This window comes from Hyperolius riggenbachi, chromosome 6, assembly GCF_040937935.1.
Source record: "Hyperolius riggenbachi isolate aHypRig1 chromosome 6, aHypRig1.pri, whole genome shotgun sequence".
In the NCBI taxonomy this organism is placed as follows: Eukaryota; Metazoa; Chordata; class Amphibia; order Anura; family Hyperoliidae; genus Hyperolius; species Hyperolius riggenbachi.
Genome location: NC_090651.1, coordinates 294,614,662 through 294,637,401, shown reverse-complemented (window position 1 = coordinate 294,637,401; position 22,740 = coordinate 294,614,662). Strand labels below are relative to the sequence as shown.

At 46.5% G+C, this 22,740-nt stretch overlaps 1 protein-coding gene across 5 annotated transcripts in view; it reads right to left on the bottom strand.

Annotated features, from left to right (window-relative positions):
- LOC137521613 (sulfotransferase 2B1-like) overlaps positions 1-22,740 on the bottom strand; it is a 121,116-nt gene that overhangs the window by 67,611 nt on the left and 30,765 nt on the right. For 3 of the 5 annotated variants that reach the window (XM_068241088.1, XM_068241089.1, XM_068241091.1), the window contains one exon: positions 2,278-2,441. In XM_068241088.1, the coding sequence (XP_068097189.1) occupies positions 2,278-2,413 (136 nt within the window). In that variant the 5' untranslated portion in view covers positions 2,414-2,441. Of the gene's footprint in view, positions 1-2,277; positions 2,442-2,522; positions 2,599-6,175; positions 6,243-22,740 lie in introns of those variants that run through there. The other 2 variants (XM_068241087.1, XM_068241090.1) reach the window with 2 other exon arrangements.

Below are 22,740 nucleotides of genomic sequence, written 5' to 3'. Positions count from 1 at the left end.
GTATTAAAAAAATAAAATTAATTGATAGTATTGCCTTAAAGCAGGGGTCTCAAACTCAATATACCTGGGGGCCGCAGGAGGCAAAGTCAGGATGAGGCTGGGCCGCATAAGGGATTTCACAATCGCGGCGCATCGCCGCCTCTGCCCGCCCCTCTCACTCTTCCTTCACAGAGAGGGGCGGGGAGAGGCGGTGATCCGTGTGGCGATCAACATCAGGAGGGGCAAAGCTGAAGCTGAAAGCTCTGCCCCTTCCAGGAAATGCCGGCGGATTGCCCCCAGGGTGATTTGGGGGCTCTGCAGCCCTCGTTTAGCGGCGGATTACTTGGGAGCACTGAAGCGAACTATAAGGAAGCTTTTGCCGGCGAAGGCCACAAAATATTGTATCGAGGGCCGCAAATGGCCCGCAGGCCGCGAGTTTGCGACCCCTGCCTTAAAGTGTACCAGAGCTGAAAAAAAAAGGTTTTATACATACCTGGGGTTTCCTCCAGCCCCATGTGCACAGATGGCTCTCATGCCGCCATCCTCAGTCCTCTACTGCTCCCGTAACTTCAGCCAGTCGCGGCCAGTCTGACGCAAGAGAAGTGCGCCCTATACGTATCTTTCTAGCAGCCGCCGGAGAGATACGTAGAGTGATCACTACTTTTGCGCAGACTGGCCACGACTGGCTGAAGTTACGGGACCCGGTACCAGAGCAAAAGAAGACTGAGGACGGAGGCATGGGAGCGATCCGTGTGCATGGGGCTGGAGGAAACTCCAGGTATGTATAAAACCTTTTTTTTTCTCAGCTCTGGTTTCCTTCAATAAGTTGCTGTCAGTTGTAACTGAAAGGACAACTTACGTGCAGTCCAGTGTTTGTGTTTCCCTATGGCCTCTTTCATACTATATGTTAAAAAAATTGACTGATGCATTTTCAAAATGCACTGCTATATAGAAAAAAAAAAAACGCATACCAACGCAATAGGTGTAAAAAGGCCCTTAGCTTGATGTATGTAAGGCAGGCAGTGCACGGCAATTTTACCAGTCCAAACAGGAGGGGAGCACTAAGGCTCGTTCACAATACAGGAGTTTTTTAAGCGCTAGCGATTTTGAAAAGCTCTTGCTAATGCAATGCTATGGGGGATTTTCACAAAATGACATCGCTCCAGTGAGAACACACACATAGGATAACATTAGCAGGAGCTTTTCAAATCACAAAGGGCTTAAAAAAGCTCTTGTAGTGTGAACAAGCCCTACCTGTTACTCTGTTACTGTGGTAACATGCTGCTTGCTATGGTAACTTGTGTTACGCCGCACATTACTACAGCAACACATTGCGTTACCACAGTAACATGTGACGCTAAGATAAAGAGCAGTGCAAAAATATCATGCGCTGACTGTGCACAGAAAAATGACCAGCCTTTCGTGCATCAAGCCCAATATCGTTTCTTTCTTAATGCTATTCCTCCGTTATAACGTATGAGGCCCCTTTCACACTTACCACGTTCCGTCATGTTGCAATCCAAAAATTGCCGCACACTGTCGCAGAAGCAGTGATAATCCTATGGGGCTATCACATTGATCATGGTGCGACATGGCAGGTCCCGTATGGCCGACGCAAGAGTATCTGCAACTCATGTTCATTTCACCCAGAAGTGAGGCATACTCTCACTGTAAAGTATGTGGCACTTCACTGTATGGTGGCACTGCAGTGGTGACGCGCGGTGCGACCTTTCGGGACCGCTGTGGTGTGTTTGCAGAACAAATCACACTGCACCGTTATGTTTGATGTTAAATATGAAAGGAGCGTCACATATGTAAAATGTTTCATGCAAATATATATATATATATATATATATATATATATATATATATATATATATATATATATATATATGCTAATTAAATACAGCAGAAATTTTTCCCTAGGCAAATTGGATTCTATGGGCTTGATTCACAAAAGAGTGTGCTAACTGTTAGCACGGCCGTTTTCGCGCAAATTTTCGCATTGCGCGCGACCGCAAATTTCCGCGCAAAACAATAATGGTTTCGGGCGCAAACGTGAATTTTCGTGCAAAAACGATATTGTTCGTGTGAAAATTCGTGTTTGCACGCAAAAACAGTATCGTTTCGTGTGAAAATTCGCGATCGCGCGCAATGCAAAAATTTGCGCAAAAACGGCCGTGCTAACAGTTAGCACTGTTTTGTGAATCAAGCCCTATGACTGTATTTAATACAGTAGGATTATAAAATGTTACATAGCCTAATAGCTTTCCCTCTCACACTCTCACAAGTACATACCTGATTTGGGGTAGGTAACAATATAAACATCATCATCCAAGACTTGAAATTCATTCTCCAGAAACTCAAATCTTTCCTGTGTGTAGATTAGTGATGCAAAATTGATTCCCTTGTGTTTGAAATAGTCTGTGTCCATTGCTCCTCTTCAGATGGAAAAATGACAGCTGTTTAAAAAAAAATGTTTTGGTCAAGTTTTCTGTTTCCTAGAAGTCTGCAGATATCTGAAAATCATTACCATCACATACCATACAGGATTTTCATTCACGCAAACAACTGAGTACAGTCCGTGTCATGCTGATGCAAAGTCCATTATGATAACTCGTAATGGTTTCAAGTGAAAAGTGACAGAGCAGAAATAGACTAATCAGAAGAAAACATATAATTGTGCATGTGAAAGCATGCCCTGCATCAAAAGAAAGAAGTAAAGCAGACAGGTGCATTTATGGGTAGTTACGGTACTTTAAACTGAGTGCCCAACCCACATACAGTCATCAAACGCACTAGACCTGCCTAGTTTTATGTTGCACTAAAGAACGATTAGTGCTACAAGGAAACACCACCTTTATAGAGGCAGCAAGTAGAGCGCAATCACCAAGCAGCTTCTCACCTTAAGGATCACCAAATGCTGCAATGATTTATTTGAGTACCGTAATTATTTTTTTTCTGCATTTGTATAGCATGGATATATTACACTGTGTTATACAATTCATAGTTCAGCAATTGACTTCACCCATAGCTCCAAAATGTCCCTTTTTCGGATGGACAGTCGCTCTTTGGGACCCAAATTCCTCAGTCCCTTTTTGGAACCCATATGAAGCATGAGAAAGTGCATACGACAGGAGCAAAAATCACAGACATTTGCCACATATCCAAAGCAGGACCAGCCTCAGGTTTCACAGCGCCCTGAGCAAAACCTGATTTTGGTCACCCCCCCCCCCCCCCCTTCGTCCTCTTCACACGTGCACACACACAGGCCCATGGGCAATTCACCTTTTCTCCTGAGTTGCCTCCTAGGACAGTGGTTCCCAACCTTTTTAAAGTCATGACACATCACGCCAAATGCTCAGATCTCTGTGACACATCATACATGTAATATAGTAAAATAGTAATAACAATAACAACCATGAAATGGATGGAAAGAGTGCATTATCCTGAATATACTTAAAAAGGAAGGTTAGAACCTTTCAGGAATATTAATATAAACAATCAGTGAGACAGTTAGCACCCCCTCCCCCCCACCTCACCAATTTGGAATGAGCAGAGCACCGACAATTTGCACCTCACGTTACAGCCGCAGTGCGTCTCCCCTCAGTATAGGTAGGTAGGTAGCTAGGTATAGGTTCCCCCAGTATAGGATCTTATGTGTAGGTGCCCTCAATATAGGAAGCCAAGCATACAGTAGGTGCCCCCAGTATAGGAAGTCAGGTGTAGGTCTCCCACCATAGGTAGCCAGGCGTAGGTGCTCCAATATTGGTAGTCAGGTATTGGTGCCCTCAGTATAGATAGCCAGCTATAGGTGCCCCCAGTATAGGAAGTCAGGGGTAGGTGCCCTCTGTATACGTAACCAGGCATAGGTGCTCCCAGTTTAGGAAGTCAGGTGTAGGTGCCCTCAGTATAGGTAGCCAAGCATAGGTTCCCCCAGTATAGGAAGTTAGGTGTAGGTGCTCTAAGTATAGGTAGCCAAGCATAGGTTCCCCCAGTATAGGAAGTCAGGTATAGGTGCATCAGTATAGGTAGGCAAGCATAGGTTCCCCAGTATAGGAAGTCAGGTGTAGGTGCAACCCGTATAGGTAGCCAGCTGTAGATGTTTCCAGTATAGGTAGTCAGCTGTAGGTTCCCTTCAGACAGTGCATGTGCTGGCGGCAGCAGTGGCAGATCACTCACCATCTCCTCACGTGCCAGTGCTGATGTCATTCTTCTCTTCCCACCTCCGCTCCATCTGTAGTTAGAGCAGGGTTACAAAAAATGTCTGCTGATGTCTGCATTTGTGGACATTGGCAGACATTTTCTTGTAGCCCTGTTCTAATTACAGATGGAGCTGAGCTGCAGGGGCGGGAAGAGATAGAGCGGGGCGGCAAGGGGTGACACTGCAGCGGCACTGTGCTGTGCATGTGTGCCCTTGGAAGTCGGCGCCTTTAGCGACTGCTCTGGTCGCTCAAGTCAAAGGCCGGCTATGATCCAAAGCCATTAAGCCAGTAACAATTCAATCTGATCATATTAAGTTGCATCTGGCAAGGTCAGACCTCAGGAAATAAGATATCTGTTCCATATTATACATAGTATATATAATCACATACTGTATAAGCCAACCCGCATATAAGTCAAGGTACCCACTTTCCCATTAGAAACCAGGAAAATGTGATTGACTCACATATAAGCCCCCTCCCCAGTACCACACTCCACAGTAGCCAGATGTGACACAAGGCTGATACAGCTGTGTCTCAGGATGCCCCTACATGGCATTATAGATATGAGACACAGCGATTGCCACACAGGAAGAATCCCCGATCATTGCACCGCTGACACATGGCTTGCACGCTCCACAAGTCGGGGACACAGGTAGTCCTGAGCAGCGCACTCTGCACACCGTGTTGCAGGGGATGGAGGGCATGGACACAGCAGAGAGCCAGCTGGCAAGAGCAGAATCACTAATGCAAGATCCTTACACTCCTCTGCCAGTAAAAAAGCCTGCTCCACCATCCATTCTGCTCCACTGACTCGCATATAAGCCAAGGGGGTAACTTTTCAGCACATTTTTTGTGATGAAAAATTAGGCTGATACGCGAGTATATGTAGTATGTATTTTCCTACTTAAAAAATGTGGCTACTTTCACACTGCCACATTGCAGTGCTTGGATAGGACAATATAATTGCTAGCGATGAACAAAAATTTCTCTGACATTATCGAAAAAAAAGTGTAATCGGTTCAGGAATTTTCATTCTTCCAAATACATTACAGTCAATGGTGCCATTAGTGGTTACTAGCAAAGCCCACATACAGTACATGCTAGAATCCCCAAATTTGGAAACCCAATGGAAGAGGCATTGCTTTGGCTAGGGATCGCTATACGGCCACAGTACTGCTGTATAAGGATCCCTGGCAAATATACCTATGATTTGCACTGACAAAAGTGAAAAAGTGATTTAATAAAACCCATGCAGACTGTCCATTCCTATACGTATAGATTTTTCTCACTTCATCAACTTATCGGTGCAGATCCATCACATAAAATAAAATTAATAGACATTAAAATTACAGGTTGGAATGTAACTAAATGGTACAACGTCAAGGGAGGTTAGTACTGGATTACACTCTTGCCTTGCCACTTTAGGGTTCTCTCCTCTGCATAAAATCTGGACCACGGCACCATCTGCACAGAGTTTGTATTTTCTTCCCATGTTTAAGTTGGTGTCCACTGGCCACTCTGGTTCCCTCCCACATTTCCAAAACATACAGATAGATTTATTGGTCCCCCCCCAAAAAAATCAGCCTTAGACTACAATTGGAATATAAGGCAATAACTGACTAATGTAGAGAACAGGATTGTGAGCTCCACTGTGGGACAGTTAGTGATATGACTGTATACTAAGTACTGTAGTAGTGCTGTGGTAGATATCAGCGCTATATAAATCCATAACAAAGTAACTGTAGAATTCTGCACAAGGCAAATACCGTATTTCAATCATAATTAAGTACAGTAACAAGAGGTTGCGTACATAAAATGCTTTAATGGGGAGGATGAATAATTTTAACATAATTACACATAGGTAAATATTTTTAATCATATCTAATGCATAGAAATGAAAATGAGAGGAAACTCCACTACAAGAAAAAGCTTTCTCCAAGACAACAAAGCCTTAAAAAGAAATGTAGGAAATTGTAAGTCAAAAAGCTTACCTTCCTATGTATTGTATAAGAGTAACAAACAGGAATTTGGTGCTGGGATGACTATTGGGTGTGTCTGTAAAGCAGCAAAATAAAAATGTGGCATCTCTGGAATCCTTCTAGGAAGGCAAACTCCCCCTTACATACAGTAGAAAGCACATTGGAGCACTGCAGCTATGCCAGCATGTACCATACCTCCCAACTTTTTGAGATGACACACCCCTGACTACGCCCTCACCATGCCTCAAGTCACGTATACCATAAAGATTTCATAAGAAAAATATATTGTTTTATAATTCAAACCACATTGGTCCTTTCTATTCTGGTTCATTTTACTTCATATTAACATTTTAAAATTAGTATTATATCAAATTTAGGCCTGGTGCACACCAAAAACCGCTGGCAGATCCGCAAAATGCTAGCAGATTTTGAAACGCTTTTTCTTATTTTTCTGTAGCGTTTCAGCTAGCGTTTTGCGGTTTTGTGTAGCGGTTTTGGTGTAGTAGATTTCATATATTGTTACAGTAAAGCTGTTACTGAACAGCTTCTGTAACAAAAATGCCGGCAAAATCGCTCTGAACAGGCGTTTTTCAGAGCGGTTTGCGTTTTTCCTATACTTAACATTGAGGCAGAAACGCATCCGAAATCCAAAAAATGCCTCACCCCGGGAGGATTCGTTTCTGCAAAACGCCTCCCACTCTGGTGTGCACCACCCCATTGAGATACATTGACCAAGCGGATCCGCAGCCGCAAGCGGCTGCAGAAACGCTGAAAAAGCCGCTCGGTGTGCACCAGCCCTAGAGGTTGGAAATAAAGTTTAGAGTCAATCAAACACATTTTTAGTATAGAAATATATATATTAACATAGAAAGAGGGACAAAGTCCTGAAAGAGGGACACATGAGGGTGAAAGAGGGACAGAGGGACAGGGCTCCCAAAAAGGGACTGTCCCTCCGAAAAAGGGACAGTTGGGAGCTATGATGTACTACTGTGAACAGGGCGAAAGTGGCATCATTGGAGTTCTAGTTCACCCTCATTCTGCTCCTATTTGCAATTTCACAATTTTTTAAGGTTCTATACTAAAGCTAATTTTATTCAATGTACTGATGGACATTCATAAATTTTCCAGTATGGAAACGAAGCCTAAATGTCCTGTACAGGTGTAGTTAACTGGAAGGTCACATGGAGGCTGCTGGTTTGAGCAATGGATCATTTTGAGTGTATGGAGCCATTTTTAAGCTTCTGTGATTTATTTTCCAATTGTTTGCCTTGTGATTTGTTTGATCAGCTGATAGATTTGCAAAGATCTGATTTGCTGTGATCACATCCTCTTTTAGCACATGATCATTATTAGCAAATCAGAGACTTACATATCTATCACCTGACCAAACTGGTCACATGCTCCTTCGTGAGTTCTCCTTCCCCATCACTTTTGCCTATCTATAATGCTTCAATGCAGGGGCGCTCCTAGGGTCCTTGGAGATCGGTGGCACCTGGGGGCACTAGGTGGGGGCTATGTGCGGCGCGCCGCGGCAAAAAATGGGCGTGGCCGTGCAGTGAGTGGGCGTGGCCATGGGTGGGGCCAATCATACATTAGATTAGGACAGTGGTGGCGAACTTTTTGGAGGCCCAAACTGCAACCCACAAGTCACTTATCTATCGCAAAGTGGCAACAGCAATTTAAACTAAATACTATACAAACGTTGTAACACATACATGAACATTATGGAAAATCCAAGTTGAAAACCTGAAAAGATAAACAATTTCATCCATCCTACTCCTGAAAAAATATATTCATTTTTTTTAGAACCTCCCAGTTTAATTTTCTGTTTTAAAAAGCTAAAAAAGTAGGTTTAATGCTATTGTCTCATATGATGATGATTCAGCTTTTCCCATAGTCTCGCAGTTAGCAATCATGTGACCCCCAACAAGACAAATTCAGCAATCATGAGGCCCCTATCAAGACAAATTCAGCAATCATGAGGCCCCCAACATGACAAAGTCAGCAAGCGTGAGGCCCCCAACAAGACAAAGTCAGCAAGCGTGAGGCCCCCAACAAGACAAATTCAGCAATCATGAGGCCCCCAACAAATCATGAGGCCCCCAACAAATCATGAGGCACCCAACAAGACAAATTCAGCAATCTTGAGGCCCCCAACAAGACAAATTCAGCAGTCATGAGGCACATAAATAAACAGCATTTCACATAAATAGGCAGAATGCCCCCTTAATATGGTAGGCACCTCTCACCTGGCTTCTGAATTCTCCTACTGGCTGCTGTACCTGGCGATACTGTTTTTGGCTGGATTGGGGATGATGTGTGAGCTGAAAGGCCTGGCAGTGATGCTGTGGCCTGGCTGGCGGTGATGCTGTCTACGATGTTGTGGCTGGGTTGGCTGGCAGTGATGCTCGGCTGTGCTTGGCTGGTTGAAGTAAATTCTGGCCTGACTGATGGTGATGCTGTGGCCTTTTTGATAGTGATTCTGGGCTGGTTGGCTGGTGGTGATGCTGGGCTGGCTGGCCTGGATAGTTTAGGTAGCGACAGGTGCCCCCTAGTTAAGGTAGCGCCAGGAGTACCCCAGTTTAGGTAGTGACAGGAGCCCCCCAGTTCAGTTAGTGACAGGAGCCCCCCAGTGTAGGCAGTGACAGGAGCCCCCAGTTTAGGTAGTGACAGGCACCCCCCAGTTAGGTAGTGAGTGACAGGGACCCCCAGTTGGGAAGTGAGTGACAGCAAGGACCCCCCGTTAGATAGTGAGTGACAGCAGGGACCCCCGTTAGGTAGTGAGTGACAGCAGGGACCCCCGTTAGGTAGTGAGTGACAGGAGGGACCCCCGTTAGGTAGTGAGTGACAGCAGGGACCCCCGTCAGGTAGTGAGTGACAGCAGGGACCCCCGTTAGGTAGTGAGTGACAGCAGGGACCCCCGTTAGGTAGTGAGTGACAACTGGGACCCCCGTTAGGTAGTGAGTGACAGCAGGGACCCCCATTAGGTAGTGAGTGACAGCAGGGACCCTCGTTAGGTAGTGAGTGAGTGCCAGGGACCCCCGTTAGGTAGTGAGTGACAGGCACGCTCCCCACCCCACCTACCTTGCCGCGTCAGACCTCAGGATCAGCGGGCGACCGAACCAGATAGAGCGAGCGCCGGGCACAAATATGCGGAAGTGATGTCACTTCCGCATATCAGCGGTGTCCGCTAGGTCCTAGTGCCCGCTCTATCTGGTCGCCCGGCGCTGATCGAGGTCTGAATGGCAGCTGGGACAGCGGAGCGGAGCAGGGCAGAGCGGGGCAGCGGCGGGCGGGAGATCCGTGGCACCCCAGGACAGATTGGGGGCACGGGCCCCCCAAAAAAAGGGCTAGCGACGCCCCTGCTTCAATGTAAAGCTTGACTTCACTCTCCAAGATTTTTTGTTGGTAGTAGGTGAATAGAGGACTGTTGATGCAATCATTCGAGAGCATGTCCCTAGAAAAGCTAGTGGCGTGACCAGGAGAGCCTTTCAAGAACAGGCAGTTGCCAGCATTGCTCCCCAGCTTCTGTTATCCCTGCCTGGAGGGTGGTATCCTGATAGACATGGTGACACGCCACTACGCCTTACAAATCTATTAGCTGATCAGACTGAGCACATGCTTCTCCATGAGTTCTCCTAAGCATTGCCATCCAACAGTTATAAACTCTCTCCAGTTCTTAACCACCCTGGCGTTCTATTAAGATCGCCAGGGCAGCTGCGGGAGGGTTTTTTTAAAATAAAAAAAAAACTATTTCATGCAGCCAACTGAAAGTTGGCTGCATGAAAGCCCACTAGAGGGCGCTCCGGAGGCGTTCTTCCGATCGCCTCCGGCGCCCAGAATAAACAAGGAAGGCCGCAATGAGCGGCCTTCCTTGTTTTGCTTAGATCGTCGCCATAGCGACGAGCGGAGTGACGTCATGGACGTCAGCCGACGTCCTGACGTCAGCCGCCTCCGATCCAGCCCTTAGCGCTGGCCGGAACTTTTTGTTCCAGCTACGCTGGGCTCAGGCGGCTGGGGGGACCCTCTTTCGCCGCTGCTCGCAGCGGATCGCCGCAGAGCGGCGGCGATGAGGCAACACACGCGGCTGGCAAAGTGCCGGCTGCGTGTGCTGCACTTTATTTAATGAAAGTCGGCCCAGCAGGGCCTGGGCGGCAGCCTCCGGCGGTGATGGACGAGCTGAGCTCGTCCATACCGCCAGGCTGGTTAATCTGGTGCTTCTAAGACAACAAATGACAGCAGCCATCATCCAGTTTCCTGTATAATGCTAGTAAGAAAAATATATAATTATTGGCTCTGTCAACCACTTGGATGCAAGCCCAGACTTAAACTTCTTGTGCCCCTAGGCCAAGTATGCTGGGGCTCCTCTTTTATGTGCAGCAGCCAGCACCCCTCACATTCCATGTGCAGCAGCCCCCCTGCCATTCCATGTGCAGCAGAGCCCCTCCCATTCCATGTGCAGCAGCCCCCCTCCCATTCCATGTGCAGCAGCGCCCCTCCCATTCCATGTGCAGCAGCGCCCCTCCCATTCCATGTGCAGCAGCGCCCCTCCGATTCCATGTGCAGCAGCGCCCTTCCCATTCCATGTGCAGCAGCCCCCCTCCCATTCCATGTACAGCAGCGCCCCTCCCATTCCATGTGCAGCAGCGCCCCTCCCATTCCATGTACAGCAGCGCCCCTCCCATTCCATGTGCAGCAGCGCCCCTCTCATTCCATGTGCAGCAGCGCCCCTCCTATTCCATGTGCAGCAGTGCCCCGCCCCTCCCATTCCATGTACAGCAGCGCCCCTCTCATTCCATGTGCAGCAGCGCCCCTCCCATTCCATGTGCAGCAGTACTTACTTACTTACTACTTAATCCTGTGTCTCCCACTGGAGCAAAGGGCCTCAACAAATGTGTGCCACCGGTTTCTGTCCTGGGCGATTTTTTCTATCTCAGTCCATGATGCCCCCGCCTTCTTTATTTCTTCCTCTACACTTCTTCTCCAAGTTATCTTTGGTCTTCCTCTTTTTCTGCTGCCTTGAGGATTCCATTTTAAGGCTTCTTTCTCAATTGACTTGTCCTTGCGAAGAGTATGGCCAATCCATCTCCACTTTCTGCGTTTGATCTGCAAGTCCACTTGTTGTTCTTGGGTTCTTTCCCACAACTCTTTATTTGAAATTACATTTGGCCACCAGATATTTAGTATTCTTTGAAGGCAGCGGTTTATAAAGGTTTGGAGGCTTTTTGTTATCTCTGCTGTCACCTTCCATGTCTCACATCCATACAGGAGGACTGTCTTCACATTACTTTGGAATATTCTCAGTTTGGTTTTCGTGGAAATATCATGGGATCTCCAAATTTGGTACAGTTGTACGAAGGCTGCGTTTGCCTTTTTGATTCGACTTTTGGCATCCGCACTGGCACCACCATTCATTGTCATCAGGCTGCCCAGATACTGAAACTCAGTCACAGTATCTAAAGGTTTTCCATACACCTGGAACTTTCGTTTAGGATCAACATTGCTGTTTAATCTCATCTCTTTAGTTTTCTTGCAGTTAATCATCAGACCTACCCTCTGGCTCTCCTCTAGTAGGTGGGCTAACTTTATTTCCATATGTTGGAAACTTTGTGAGAGTAAGCAAACATCGTCTGCAAAGTCGAGATCCTCTATATGTTGTGTCAGCCCCCATTGTAGTCCAGTTCTGTTTCCAAGACATGTCTTCCTCATGACCAGATCCATTAATATCAGGAATATAGTGGGGGAGAGGGCGCACCCCTGTTTGACTCCTGTGTTGACTTCTATTGGATCGCTTAGCATGCCATTGTGAACAACTTGGCATGTATAGTCCTCATAAAATTGTTTTATAAGAATTATGAGGTTTCTTGGTATTCTGTATTTCTCTAAGGATTTCCACATGGACATTCTTTGCAAGGAGTCAAATGCCCTGAGAAAATCTATGAAGACCAAATACAGTGGGACTCCTAGTTCCAGACATTGCTCTATTATAATGCGCAGTGTGTTTATTTGGTCTGTGCAAGATCTGTTTTTGCGGAAACCAGCTGAGTTTTTGATCCACGTGGTCTTTCACTCGATCTAGTAAAATTCTTGTGAATACTTTGCTGGGAATAGAAAGTAATGTGATCCCCCGCCAATTATCACACACCGTTGTATCACCCTTCTTTGGCAGCTTCACAAGGACACCCTTTTTCCAGTCTGCGGGAATTTGATGCTCCTCCCAGATTTTCTCAAACAGTGGCTGTAAAAGTGCAGCTGAAATTTCAACATCTTCTTTTAACATTTCTGCTGTAATGTTATCGAGCCCGGGAGCTTTTCCGCTTTTCAGCTTCTCTATGGCCTTGATGATTTCTTCTTTCCTTGGTGCTTCGGTGTTTATGTTTGGGTCGTGTTCCTTGCATTCTGGGTGTTCTTGTTCAAATTGTTGGCCGCTTTCTCTACAATCCTTATTCAAAACTTCCTGGAAGTGTTCCTTCCATCTTTGAAGCTGTTCTCTCTCATTTGTAAGGATTGCTCCACCTTTATCCTTGACATGACTTCCTGTTCTGTCTTTCCTCTTTGACAGAACTTTAGTTATATTGTACAGTGTTCTAAGGTCTCCTATTTTTGCTGCCTTTTCAGCTTTTTGGGCCTGCTCATCTACCCAGAGCCTTCGGTCTCTTCTGGCACTTTTTTTGATTTCTCGATCTTGTTCGTTGTATTTCCCTTGGAGGATTGCCTTTTGGCCTCTTGTTTTGCAGGAATTTAGCTTTAGCTTTGTTTCTTTCCTTGCTTTAATTTTCTGCCACGTATCATTTGACATCCAGTCCTTCCTTCCCTGCTCCCTAAAGCCTAGTACTTCTTCACAGGTCTCTGTGTACACTTCCTTTACTTTGGTCCATCTAGTCTCGGCAGTGTCGTTCTCAGCCACCTCCACCAACTCACGAAGTGCCTCAAATCGGTTATGAAGTTTTGTTCTATACTCTAGCTTTTTGTCCTGGTCTTGGAGTTTTAGTATGTCGTATCTCCTTGGATGTCTTTGTGATAACATCTTTACTGTTTTGATCTTCATTCGGAAGGTGGCAGTGACAAGGTGATGGTCACTTCCCACATCTGCTCCCCTCTTGTTTCGTACATCCAGCAGAGATCTTCTCCACTTCCTGGCGATGGCTATATGGTCTATCTGATTTGCTGTAGTGCCGTCGGGTGAGACCCAGGTTACCTTGTGGCATACTTTGTGTGGAAAGATGGTACCACCTATCACAAGATCTTTTTCAGCAAAAAAATTTACTAATCTTCCTCCATTTTCATTCTGGTCTCCTACACCATGAGATCCCATAATGTGTTCCATTCCTTCATTGTCGGAACCTATTTTTGCATTTAGGTCACCCATCATAATGACAAGGTCTTTCTTCTTTTGTTTGTCAAAGGTTTCTTGTAGTTTGGTATAAAACTGGTCTTTCTCTTCAGTAGTTGAGGTTTCTGTTGGGGCATAACATTGAACTACTGTTATATTTCTAATATTTGTTTTGAAGCGAGCAGTTATGATTCTCCCTGAGATGGGTTCCCATTCGATCAAGCTCCTTTTTGCTCTCTTGCTTAGAAGTATTCCAACACCTTCTAAGTGGTCTTTGCCTTCCTCGTTGCCAGAATAAAGAAAGATGGGTCCTTCTTGGGTCTTAAGTTCTCCATGGTTTTTCCAACGCACCTCGCTCAAGCCTAAGATGTCAAGCTTGTAATTTATCATCTCAGAGCACACTTGCTTTAATTTCCCGGTTTGTCTTAGCGTCCTTATATTCCAAAAAACAACTTTCGTGACCGTTTTCAAGCCAAAAATCGTCTTCAGTTCATCAGTCCGGTTTCTTTTCTTTGTTGAGGTTTCTGTAATCATTTATTTTCGGGTATGCGGGTGATTGGCCCACAGTCCCCTAGCCCAATGGAGGGGTTGCCTCCTTTTGGCCTCTGGGCATGCCTTATTTTCTGTCAGGGTTTTATCCCTTAGCCTTTGAGGAATTCCTCTCCGCAAGGCAGCGGTTTCTCTTACTGACCCCAGAGAAAAGGGTGCCTTTTACACCGTCAGTGCCGTTCCAAGGGACTCCCTCTCCGCCACATCTGCTGATCAAGGACTTTTTACCAGAGCCCCGTTAGCCGTCACTTTCAGGATTCCTCCAGGGCCTTCACAGCTACCGTAGCGGTCACGGGACACACAAAGTTCCCACTGTACTTCGCCCCCATAGGCAATTCCCTACGTGTGACGTTGCCCGTCTCCCACGGCGTGGACGAGGGGATGGATTTTAGGAGACATGTGCAGCAGTGCCCCTGCCATTCCATGTGCAGCAGCGCCCCTCCCATTCCATGTGCAGCATCACCCCTCCCATTCCATGTGCAGCAGCGCCCCTCCCATTCCATGTGCAGCAGCGCCCCTCTGCTGCCCCTCCCATTCCATGTGCAGCAGCACCCCTCCCATTCCATGTGCAGCATCGCCCCTCCCATTCCATGTGCAGCAGCGCTCCTCCCATTCCATGTGCAGCAGCCCCTCTCCCATTCCATGTGCAGCAGCCCCTCTTCCATTCCATGTGCAGCAGTCCCCCTCCCATTCCATGTGCAGCAGTGCCCCTCCCATTCCATGTGCAGCAGCGCCCCTCCCATTCCATGTGCAGCAGCGCCCCTCTCATTCTATGTGCAGCAGCAGCACCCCCCCCCATTCCATGTGCAGCAGCGCCCCTCTCATTCCATGTGCAGCAGCACCCCTCCCATTCCATGTGCAGCAGTGCCCCACCTCTCCCATTCCATGTACAGCAGAGCCCCTCTCATTCCATGTACAGCAGCGCCCCTCTCATTCCAAGTGCAGCAGCGCCCCTCCCATTCCATGTGCAGCAGCGCCCCTCCCATTCCATGTGCAGCAGCCCACATTCCATGTGCAGCAGCGCCCCTGTCATTCCATGTGCAGAAGTGCCCCTCCCATTCCATGTGCAGCAGCGGCCCTCCCATTCCATGTGCAGCAGTGCCCCTCCCATTCCATGTGCAGCAGCGCCCCTCCCATTCCATGTGCAGCAATGCCCCTCCCATTCCATGTGCAGCAGCCCACATTCCATGTGCAGCAGCGCCCCTGTCATTCCATGTGCAGAAGCGCCCCTCCCATTCCATGTGCAGCAGCGCCCCTCCCATTCCATGTACAGCAGCGCCCCTCCCATTCCATGTGCAGCAGCGCCCCTCCCTTTCCATGTGCAGCAGTGCCCCTCCCATTCCATGTGCAGCAGCGCCCCTCCCATTCCATGTACAGCAGCGCCCCTCCCATTCCATGTGTAGCAGTGCCCCTCCCATTCCATGTTCGGCCCCATCTTCCATGAGTATCATCCATATAATGTGCCCCTCTCTTTTATAAACGGCTCCCTTGGGCATCAGTATAACTTTTTTCATGCGTTGCTCCCCATTTTCACCCTACCCTGTCATATGTAGCAGCCTCTCTTTCAGGTTCAGGCGACCTGTTGGCTGCAGCCGCCCAAGGCCTGGGCCTTTGTGGCCTTTCCAGAAATTTGTTTGGATGTTTGCTCTCCTTTATCAACCACAGCTAAAATATCCATAGCGCTACATTGAGTCCCATCACACGATTATTTTCACCTGCCTTTGTTCTCATAAAAGCACCTGCTGTTTCTAGACGACGGCATGTTGTGGTTTACCTAATGCTCTACAATAGAAGCTGCCTAATGCTCCGATGACACACTGAAGGTGAGGTACGATTTTATGGTTCATCTTCTCAAAAGAAAGGCGTGTTCATGGTATTAGGAATAGCTTGCAATTAGTTTACTCATGCTCTACTATTATGTTTTTTTCACATCTGCGTGTCAGGAAAGCTGTACGGATGTTATTTCATCTGCAACCGGTATTTCCATCTGTGAAAGCAAAATTATTTTCCCTCTGTCACTGAAGCCCACATATAAATGACAGCACAGATACTCCTAAGTAGAGACATAGCTGGGTGAAAGGGAGCCCCAGGCAAGACAGCAGCTTTGGCTCCCCCTGCCTGTCACCAGGCAGCCAGGGATTTCTTCCTAGGTTCTTCAGTAGGACTACAGTAATGCATGCTAAATGCTGCATCAGGGTGGGAACCACAGGAATTGTTTCAAACGCTAGGCTAATGGAAGTCAATAGAGGTGATTCCACAAAGGTTAAATTCTCTTTTCAATCGCTGTGCCAAGCGGTTTTTGAGTGCTTTTACTACCCAGGACCCAGGGCCGGATACCGACTAGGCAACAAAAGCAGTCGCTTGGGGCCCCCATTCAGAGTCAAAGGGGCCCCATCAGCATATAAACCAGCCTTCGCCATCCTGTCAGCGGTGGCTGGATGGTATAATGGTTAAAGGGACTCTGAGCAGTGCAGTAACTATGGAAAGATGCATATCATTTTAAAGCTCTCTTTCTCCTCTTTCCAATGATATATAAACCGCCGCCCTATGCCTTTTAGTTTTCGCTATTTTCGCGATTGAAATAGCGACTGCGGCAATTTCGATCGCGGAAATTGCGAAAACTAAAAGGCGTAGGGTGGCAGTTTATCACTGGAAAGAGGAGAAAGAGAGCTTCAAAATGATATGCATCTTTCCATAGTTACATTGTATTACACAGGACGACTTTTCTCCAATGTTGGCAGCTCGATTCAGCACAATGCAATGAAAAATAATTAACCCAGGGGGATATAATTACAAACATCATGCTGGTAGGTGTGAGGATGTAATTAATTAGTTCTGGGTATGCTTAAAGGCATACCCACAGGCACTGCTCGGAGTCCCTTTAAGGGCTCTGCCTCTGACACAGAAGCCAAGGGTTCGAATCTCATCTCTGCCTGTTCAGTAAGCCAGCACCTATTCAGTAGGAGACCTTAGGCAAGTCTCTCTAACACTGCTACTGCCTATAGGGCACGTCCTAGTGGCTGCAGCTCTGGCGCTTTGAGTCCGCCAGGAGAAAAGCGCAATATAAATGTTATTTGTCTTGTCTTGTCAAATCATGCCGTGCGCTGCTGATTGTCTTCAGAGCCAGGCTCTCCTCCTAGGTCCCACTCCTGCTACTGTGCGCTCTGTCGCTGCCCACTCCTCCCTCCCTTCCCACAGAGAACCACAGCTGCAGCAATAATGATAGCAGCAGATGGCAAACGCTCACTCACCTATCCATGATCCAAGCGATAGAGATCCCGCCATCTGAAACCCATCTGTCTCTTCTACAGTGTATCCGCTCGCTCTGAACTTCCTGATTCTCAGATCAGACAGGAAGTAGGAAGTAGTAATTGCAGTAGTAACAGAGCAGCAGCACTCTAGAGGAGACAGATGGGCTCCGGATGACGGGACCTCTATTGCTTGGATCGCAATAGGTGAATGTGAGTCATCTGGTGCTGTCATTCTCCCCCGCTGCGGCTGCCTTCTCTGCTGGACTATCATATTCACTGGGATGGAGGCTGAATGGTGGCTGTCTAGTTTGGGAGGAAATCGGTTGTTCGGTGGTGGGGGTGGTTATGTAATTCTGTCTGGGGAACGGCTTCCGGTTTGGCGGTGTCCAGAGCTTTCTGCTATTGCCAGGCTGGAGATGCAGGGGTAAAGTGCTGCTGCTGTGATATCTGGCGCCCTCTTCACAGGGGTGCCCCAGCCCTTGAGTGCAAATGTCCCAGCCATTCATCTCTCACTCTGCATTTTGCCGCTGCTATTCCCTGCATTGTGCACCCACAGAGGAAAGCAGGCTGTTGCCCATAGCAACCAGTAGCTCGGCTGCCCCGGTGTGTGCGGCATGTTGCTGTGCAGCTGCGTCTTCTGATTCTATTACGACATGATGGGGGGGCCCAAATCAGTTACTTTGCTTAGGGCCCCATTTAGCCTTAATCCGGCTCTGCCAGGACCACAAAAAGAAAAAAGAGGTAATCGCAATCGCTGTACAAACTACTAACATTCATTTTAAAATTACTTCGATTAACATGACATTCTACATGAGATGCTGTTACCGGCAGACTTCTAAGATGCTTTATTTCCTTTTGATGCAAGAAAAGATTCCCCTCTCCTTGAGCTGATAGTTGTTGGACCATCTCAGTGATATATTCAGTTCCTGAGCACGTCAAATTTTCATCTGCTTTCCTGAAGAGATACAGAGGCATAATAGCTGAAAGACCTCTCTCCAGTTTCAGACAGGCGCAGAAGTGGCTTTCCTCTGCTGTGCCTGTCTGAAACTGGAGAGGGATCCATCAGCTGCTATGATGTTTCTGCATCTCTTCAGGAAAGCGGCTGACAGTTACTACTGTGCTCGTGGGAGCTGTATATGTGGTTGGGATAGTCCAACGTCTATCAGCTCAAGGAGAGGGGAATATTTTTTTGCATCAAAAAATTAATTGCTCCCCCATGGCAGGCATTAAAGCGTCCCAGAAGTCTGTGTCTCATGCAGAATGTCATGTTAATTTCGACAGCAGGGGTGATTTATTTTTTAACTAACTATTAACCTTTATGTCACAGGAGCCCTAGTGGTCAGACCACGAAATGCCTTCCAAACGGTGCCAGCGCACGGATCGTGTGAACTCTGGTCGCAGTCAATGCATAGGAACCGTTGGGAATTGGCCGCAGACAAACCAGAAGGGAGCCTGTGAGGTACGGAAATACACTTTACACACTAGTTCATGGTATAACTGCCATCACCTCTGTTACCATGGGACAGAGGAGCCCGCTGACTGTCTGAACCTAGATCTACAAATAAAACGGTTAAAACACGCTGTATTCTGTCTAGATATCAACAATAGTAGTGTCTCTTCAGAGACCTGAGTTCAGTTTCTGTGTATGCTGAATAATAGGGTAGCTGGAACAACAAATGACGATAGCGTTGGTTTATTGAAAGCAATATAAATAATTAATATATACAAACAATTATTAAAAGCAACAATTATTGAAACATTAATAGCCAGTATGAAAAAATAAAAGAAAGGGAGAAAAAATACTTAGTTTCATGGAAAATGTCCTTTTGTGGGAAAATCATCAAGTCCTTGATTTCAAGTTCCGCAAAGTTCTTTGTTTCAGTTCAATTTAAAATCCAAGCAAAATGGCCACCACTTGTTCCTCACGGTGGCTGTGCGTTCATCAAGGTGGAAAATGGAGGAATGAGGGCCCGCCTGCCAGCCATGTGCTTTTGATGAAGCTGGTTTGGGGGTGTGGCAATGCCGGCCCCCTCTGAGTCACCCTCCAATGACAGTTCATTGCCTCTGAGAGATTTTAGGTTTTAAACTTACAAACTGCCGTACCTCACAAACGATACACATTATATTTAGGGGGATAACAGATTCATACTTGTCGGAAAATACAGATTAATATGACATCAGACATGGCTAGGGCAGCGGGTCCAGTTCTTGAGAAGGGTCATACCCCAATAACCAGACGGACTATCACAATGAATCTCATATCAGCACGATGGCCAGATTTTACCGAACAAGACTATATGAATTTTATAGCTGGCGAGGTATGGTTGCCATATAATCGTCAAGAAACCATACCCCACATGCATTCATATCTGGCGTGGTCGGAGCCACTTCGGCTGGCTTTCTATGGCCCCCCTGTGGAGATTAGCTTCCTGAACTCAAGGGTTTGTTCCTGCTCATTAGCATATCAAAAGAGCCATCCTGCAGTTAAGCTGATGTCTTCTCTCTGCTGAGAAAAGACAGATGCTCCTACACAATCAATCCAGATTCTATTGATCTGAAGCGCAATCGATGCAGAGAATCGAGTGCGATCGCTTTTTCTTCACGGGCGGTTCGTCCGTGACACTTTACTCTTCTTATTTTTAGTTTTAGTTTTTATATATTTTGCAATAGTTGTCCTTTAAGTAGTAGGGATTTCTAATGGGCCCCAGCTCTTAAGTAGGGAACAATTTCAGCTTGCATAGGCAGGGCACACACTTCTCTTTGCGATATTGTGGGCGATTCTTTGTTTTTCCGACACTCTGCAATTGCGTTTTTATTTTCTTGTGCATGATTTTTCATTTCCATCTGCAAGGTTTTAGTTTGCAGCAAAATACAATACAATTACAAATGTGGGAAAAAAGCAGAAGGTTGTCAGATTTTTTTACCATGAAAAAAATGCAAAAATGAAAAGCGAACAAATGCATCAAAAGTCAGATTCCCTGACCATACTCCAATTCCTCTACTCATCTCCCTCAGCTTGCGTAAAACTCCCTATGGCCTCTCCTATTCCCTTCCAGATCCATAATGGTACCAGGCAGGGATGCCCCCTTTCTCCCCTACTTTTCGCTCTTAGTATTGAACCCCTTGCCAGTGCCATAAGATTAAACGACAATATCTCGGGTGTCCAACTCGACAAGCACGAATTCAAAATCTCTCTATTTGCGGACGATATTTTACTCACTATCACGAACCCCCTCATATCCCTACCTGCTCTGCATAATACCCTGGACACCTATGAATCCTTATCAGGATTTCGTCTGAACCAAGACAAAACTGAAGCTATGCCCATTAAAATTCCAACCGAACTCCTCACTTCCTTAAAACATAATTTTCCCTACAAATGGCAAACCCACTCCTTGAAATACCTAGGCATCCACCTTACACCCACTTACTCTACTCTTTATAAATATAATTTCCCTACTCTAATACAACAAATCCTACAGGACCTTCATAAGTGGACCGCCTACAAGATCTCCTGGATAGGTAGAATATATACTCTAAAAATGAATATACTTCCCAGATTGCTTTACCTTTTTGAAACCCTTCCAATATTGGTTCCCTCCTCTCAGCTGTCCAAACTCCAATCTGCCTTCTCCAAATTTGTTTGGAACCACAAACGACCGAGACTCCGAGCTTCAGTTCTCCTATCCCCCAGAGAACAGGGAGGATTAGGACTACCCCATCTCAGATACTATTACCAAGCAGCTCACCTGCGTCAGCTGAGAGAATGGTCCAAACTCACAGTATATACCAAATGGGGCCTCATTGAGGCAGTCAGTACTCTCCCCACCACCCTAGCCTCTCTAATATGGACAGACTCCCCTCCTAAACTACCCTCAACCCAACACCTACCTACCATAAACTTCACCCTCCAAATTTGGCGATCAACATCTGCCACAGCTGGCTTAAAATCTTCCCCCTCCCCTCTAATGCCAATCCTAGGCAATCCGGCTTTTCGCCCTGGACTATCCAAAGGTTTTATGAATAGATGGCTTGGCCTAAAACTTTTTAATCTACTTGACTGGAAGAACCCACTCACGGGGTCGATTCTGCCTAGTTCTACCCTAGAAGATAGAATTCCCCCTACCCCTATACACACTTTGGAGCATATCCAAATACGACATTTCCTCCAATCTACATTACGGGATTCACCCTCCATACCATCTTTAACTCCCTTTGAACATATATGCGATTCACAGGGATACCAAAAAGGTTTGATTTCGCAGATTTATCACCTGCTACATACTAAATCGGGTCTTTCCACCCCAGATCATCCATATATGTCCAAATGGGCCTCAGCTCTTTCTCAGCCAATTCAAATAGAGGACTGGGAGGAGATCTGGGAGAATGCCAAACACTCTTCAATGTGTATACAAATACGAGAGAATATCTATAAAATTTTATTCAGATGGTATCTCACTCCTGACAGATTATCGAAAATCTTCCCAGATTCCTCCCATCTCTGCTGGAGGGGCTGCAACCAAAAAGGAACTCTAGAACATATTTTTTGGTCCTGTCCCTTGATCTCCCCACTATGGACCGAGGTCCAGCACCTCATCCTAACAAAAGCAGGCGTACTAGTGCCCCTAGACCCTCTCTACATGATCCTGGGTAAACCCCCCCCTGACACTCCAAGACATACCATACGTCTGATCACCCACATTCTAACAGCAACACGCCTGGCAATAGCCACTTACTGGAAAAACATTGCCCCCCCAACACTAACAGATGTCAACCTTAAGATAGAATGGACTAGGGAAATGGAGCAAATGACTGCATCTTTAAGAGGCACCGAATCGCACTTTCACAAGGTTTGGAACCCCTGGAACCTACTTTCCCCTGACCTCATGCCTCCCTAATATCCATTGGGAATTTTAGTTCATCACCCAACTCAACCTCTCTCAACCCCATGGAGGACTCCTGACCCGCCCTATACTAGGCCTCTCATCCCATCATCTCCTACTCCTTAAACCCTTGCACTCACCCTCTTCAATCTCCACTCCACATGTAGGCCACTAGAACTCTCTCCAAGCTCAACACTCATAGGCCTACACTGATATAGCCATCAATCACTGGTGTAACACGTTTTAGTTTATTTGTCTTGATTCTTTGGTTAACAGAATCTGCATGTTCTTGATCGTAGACTATAACTACCTAGCTTTTAATGTTATATACTTGTCACCACATATGCTAGACAAGATCGTCCTGGTACCTCGACTCCGGTCAAGATATCCACACTCTTTAATCCTACTCAAATAGACTCTTGAATTATATGGAGTCCTCTCCCTCCTAATAACTGATTACTGTATGTCTATAATCGAACCAGTGTTAATCTATGCTTATGATCTTGTCTACTACTGAAACTTACACTAGCTGTTCGGTGTTGAGTAATGTTCAATCTTTGT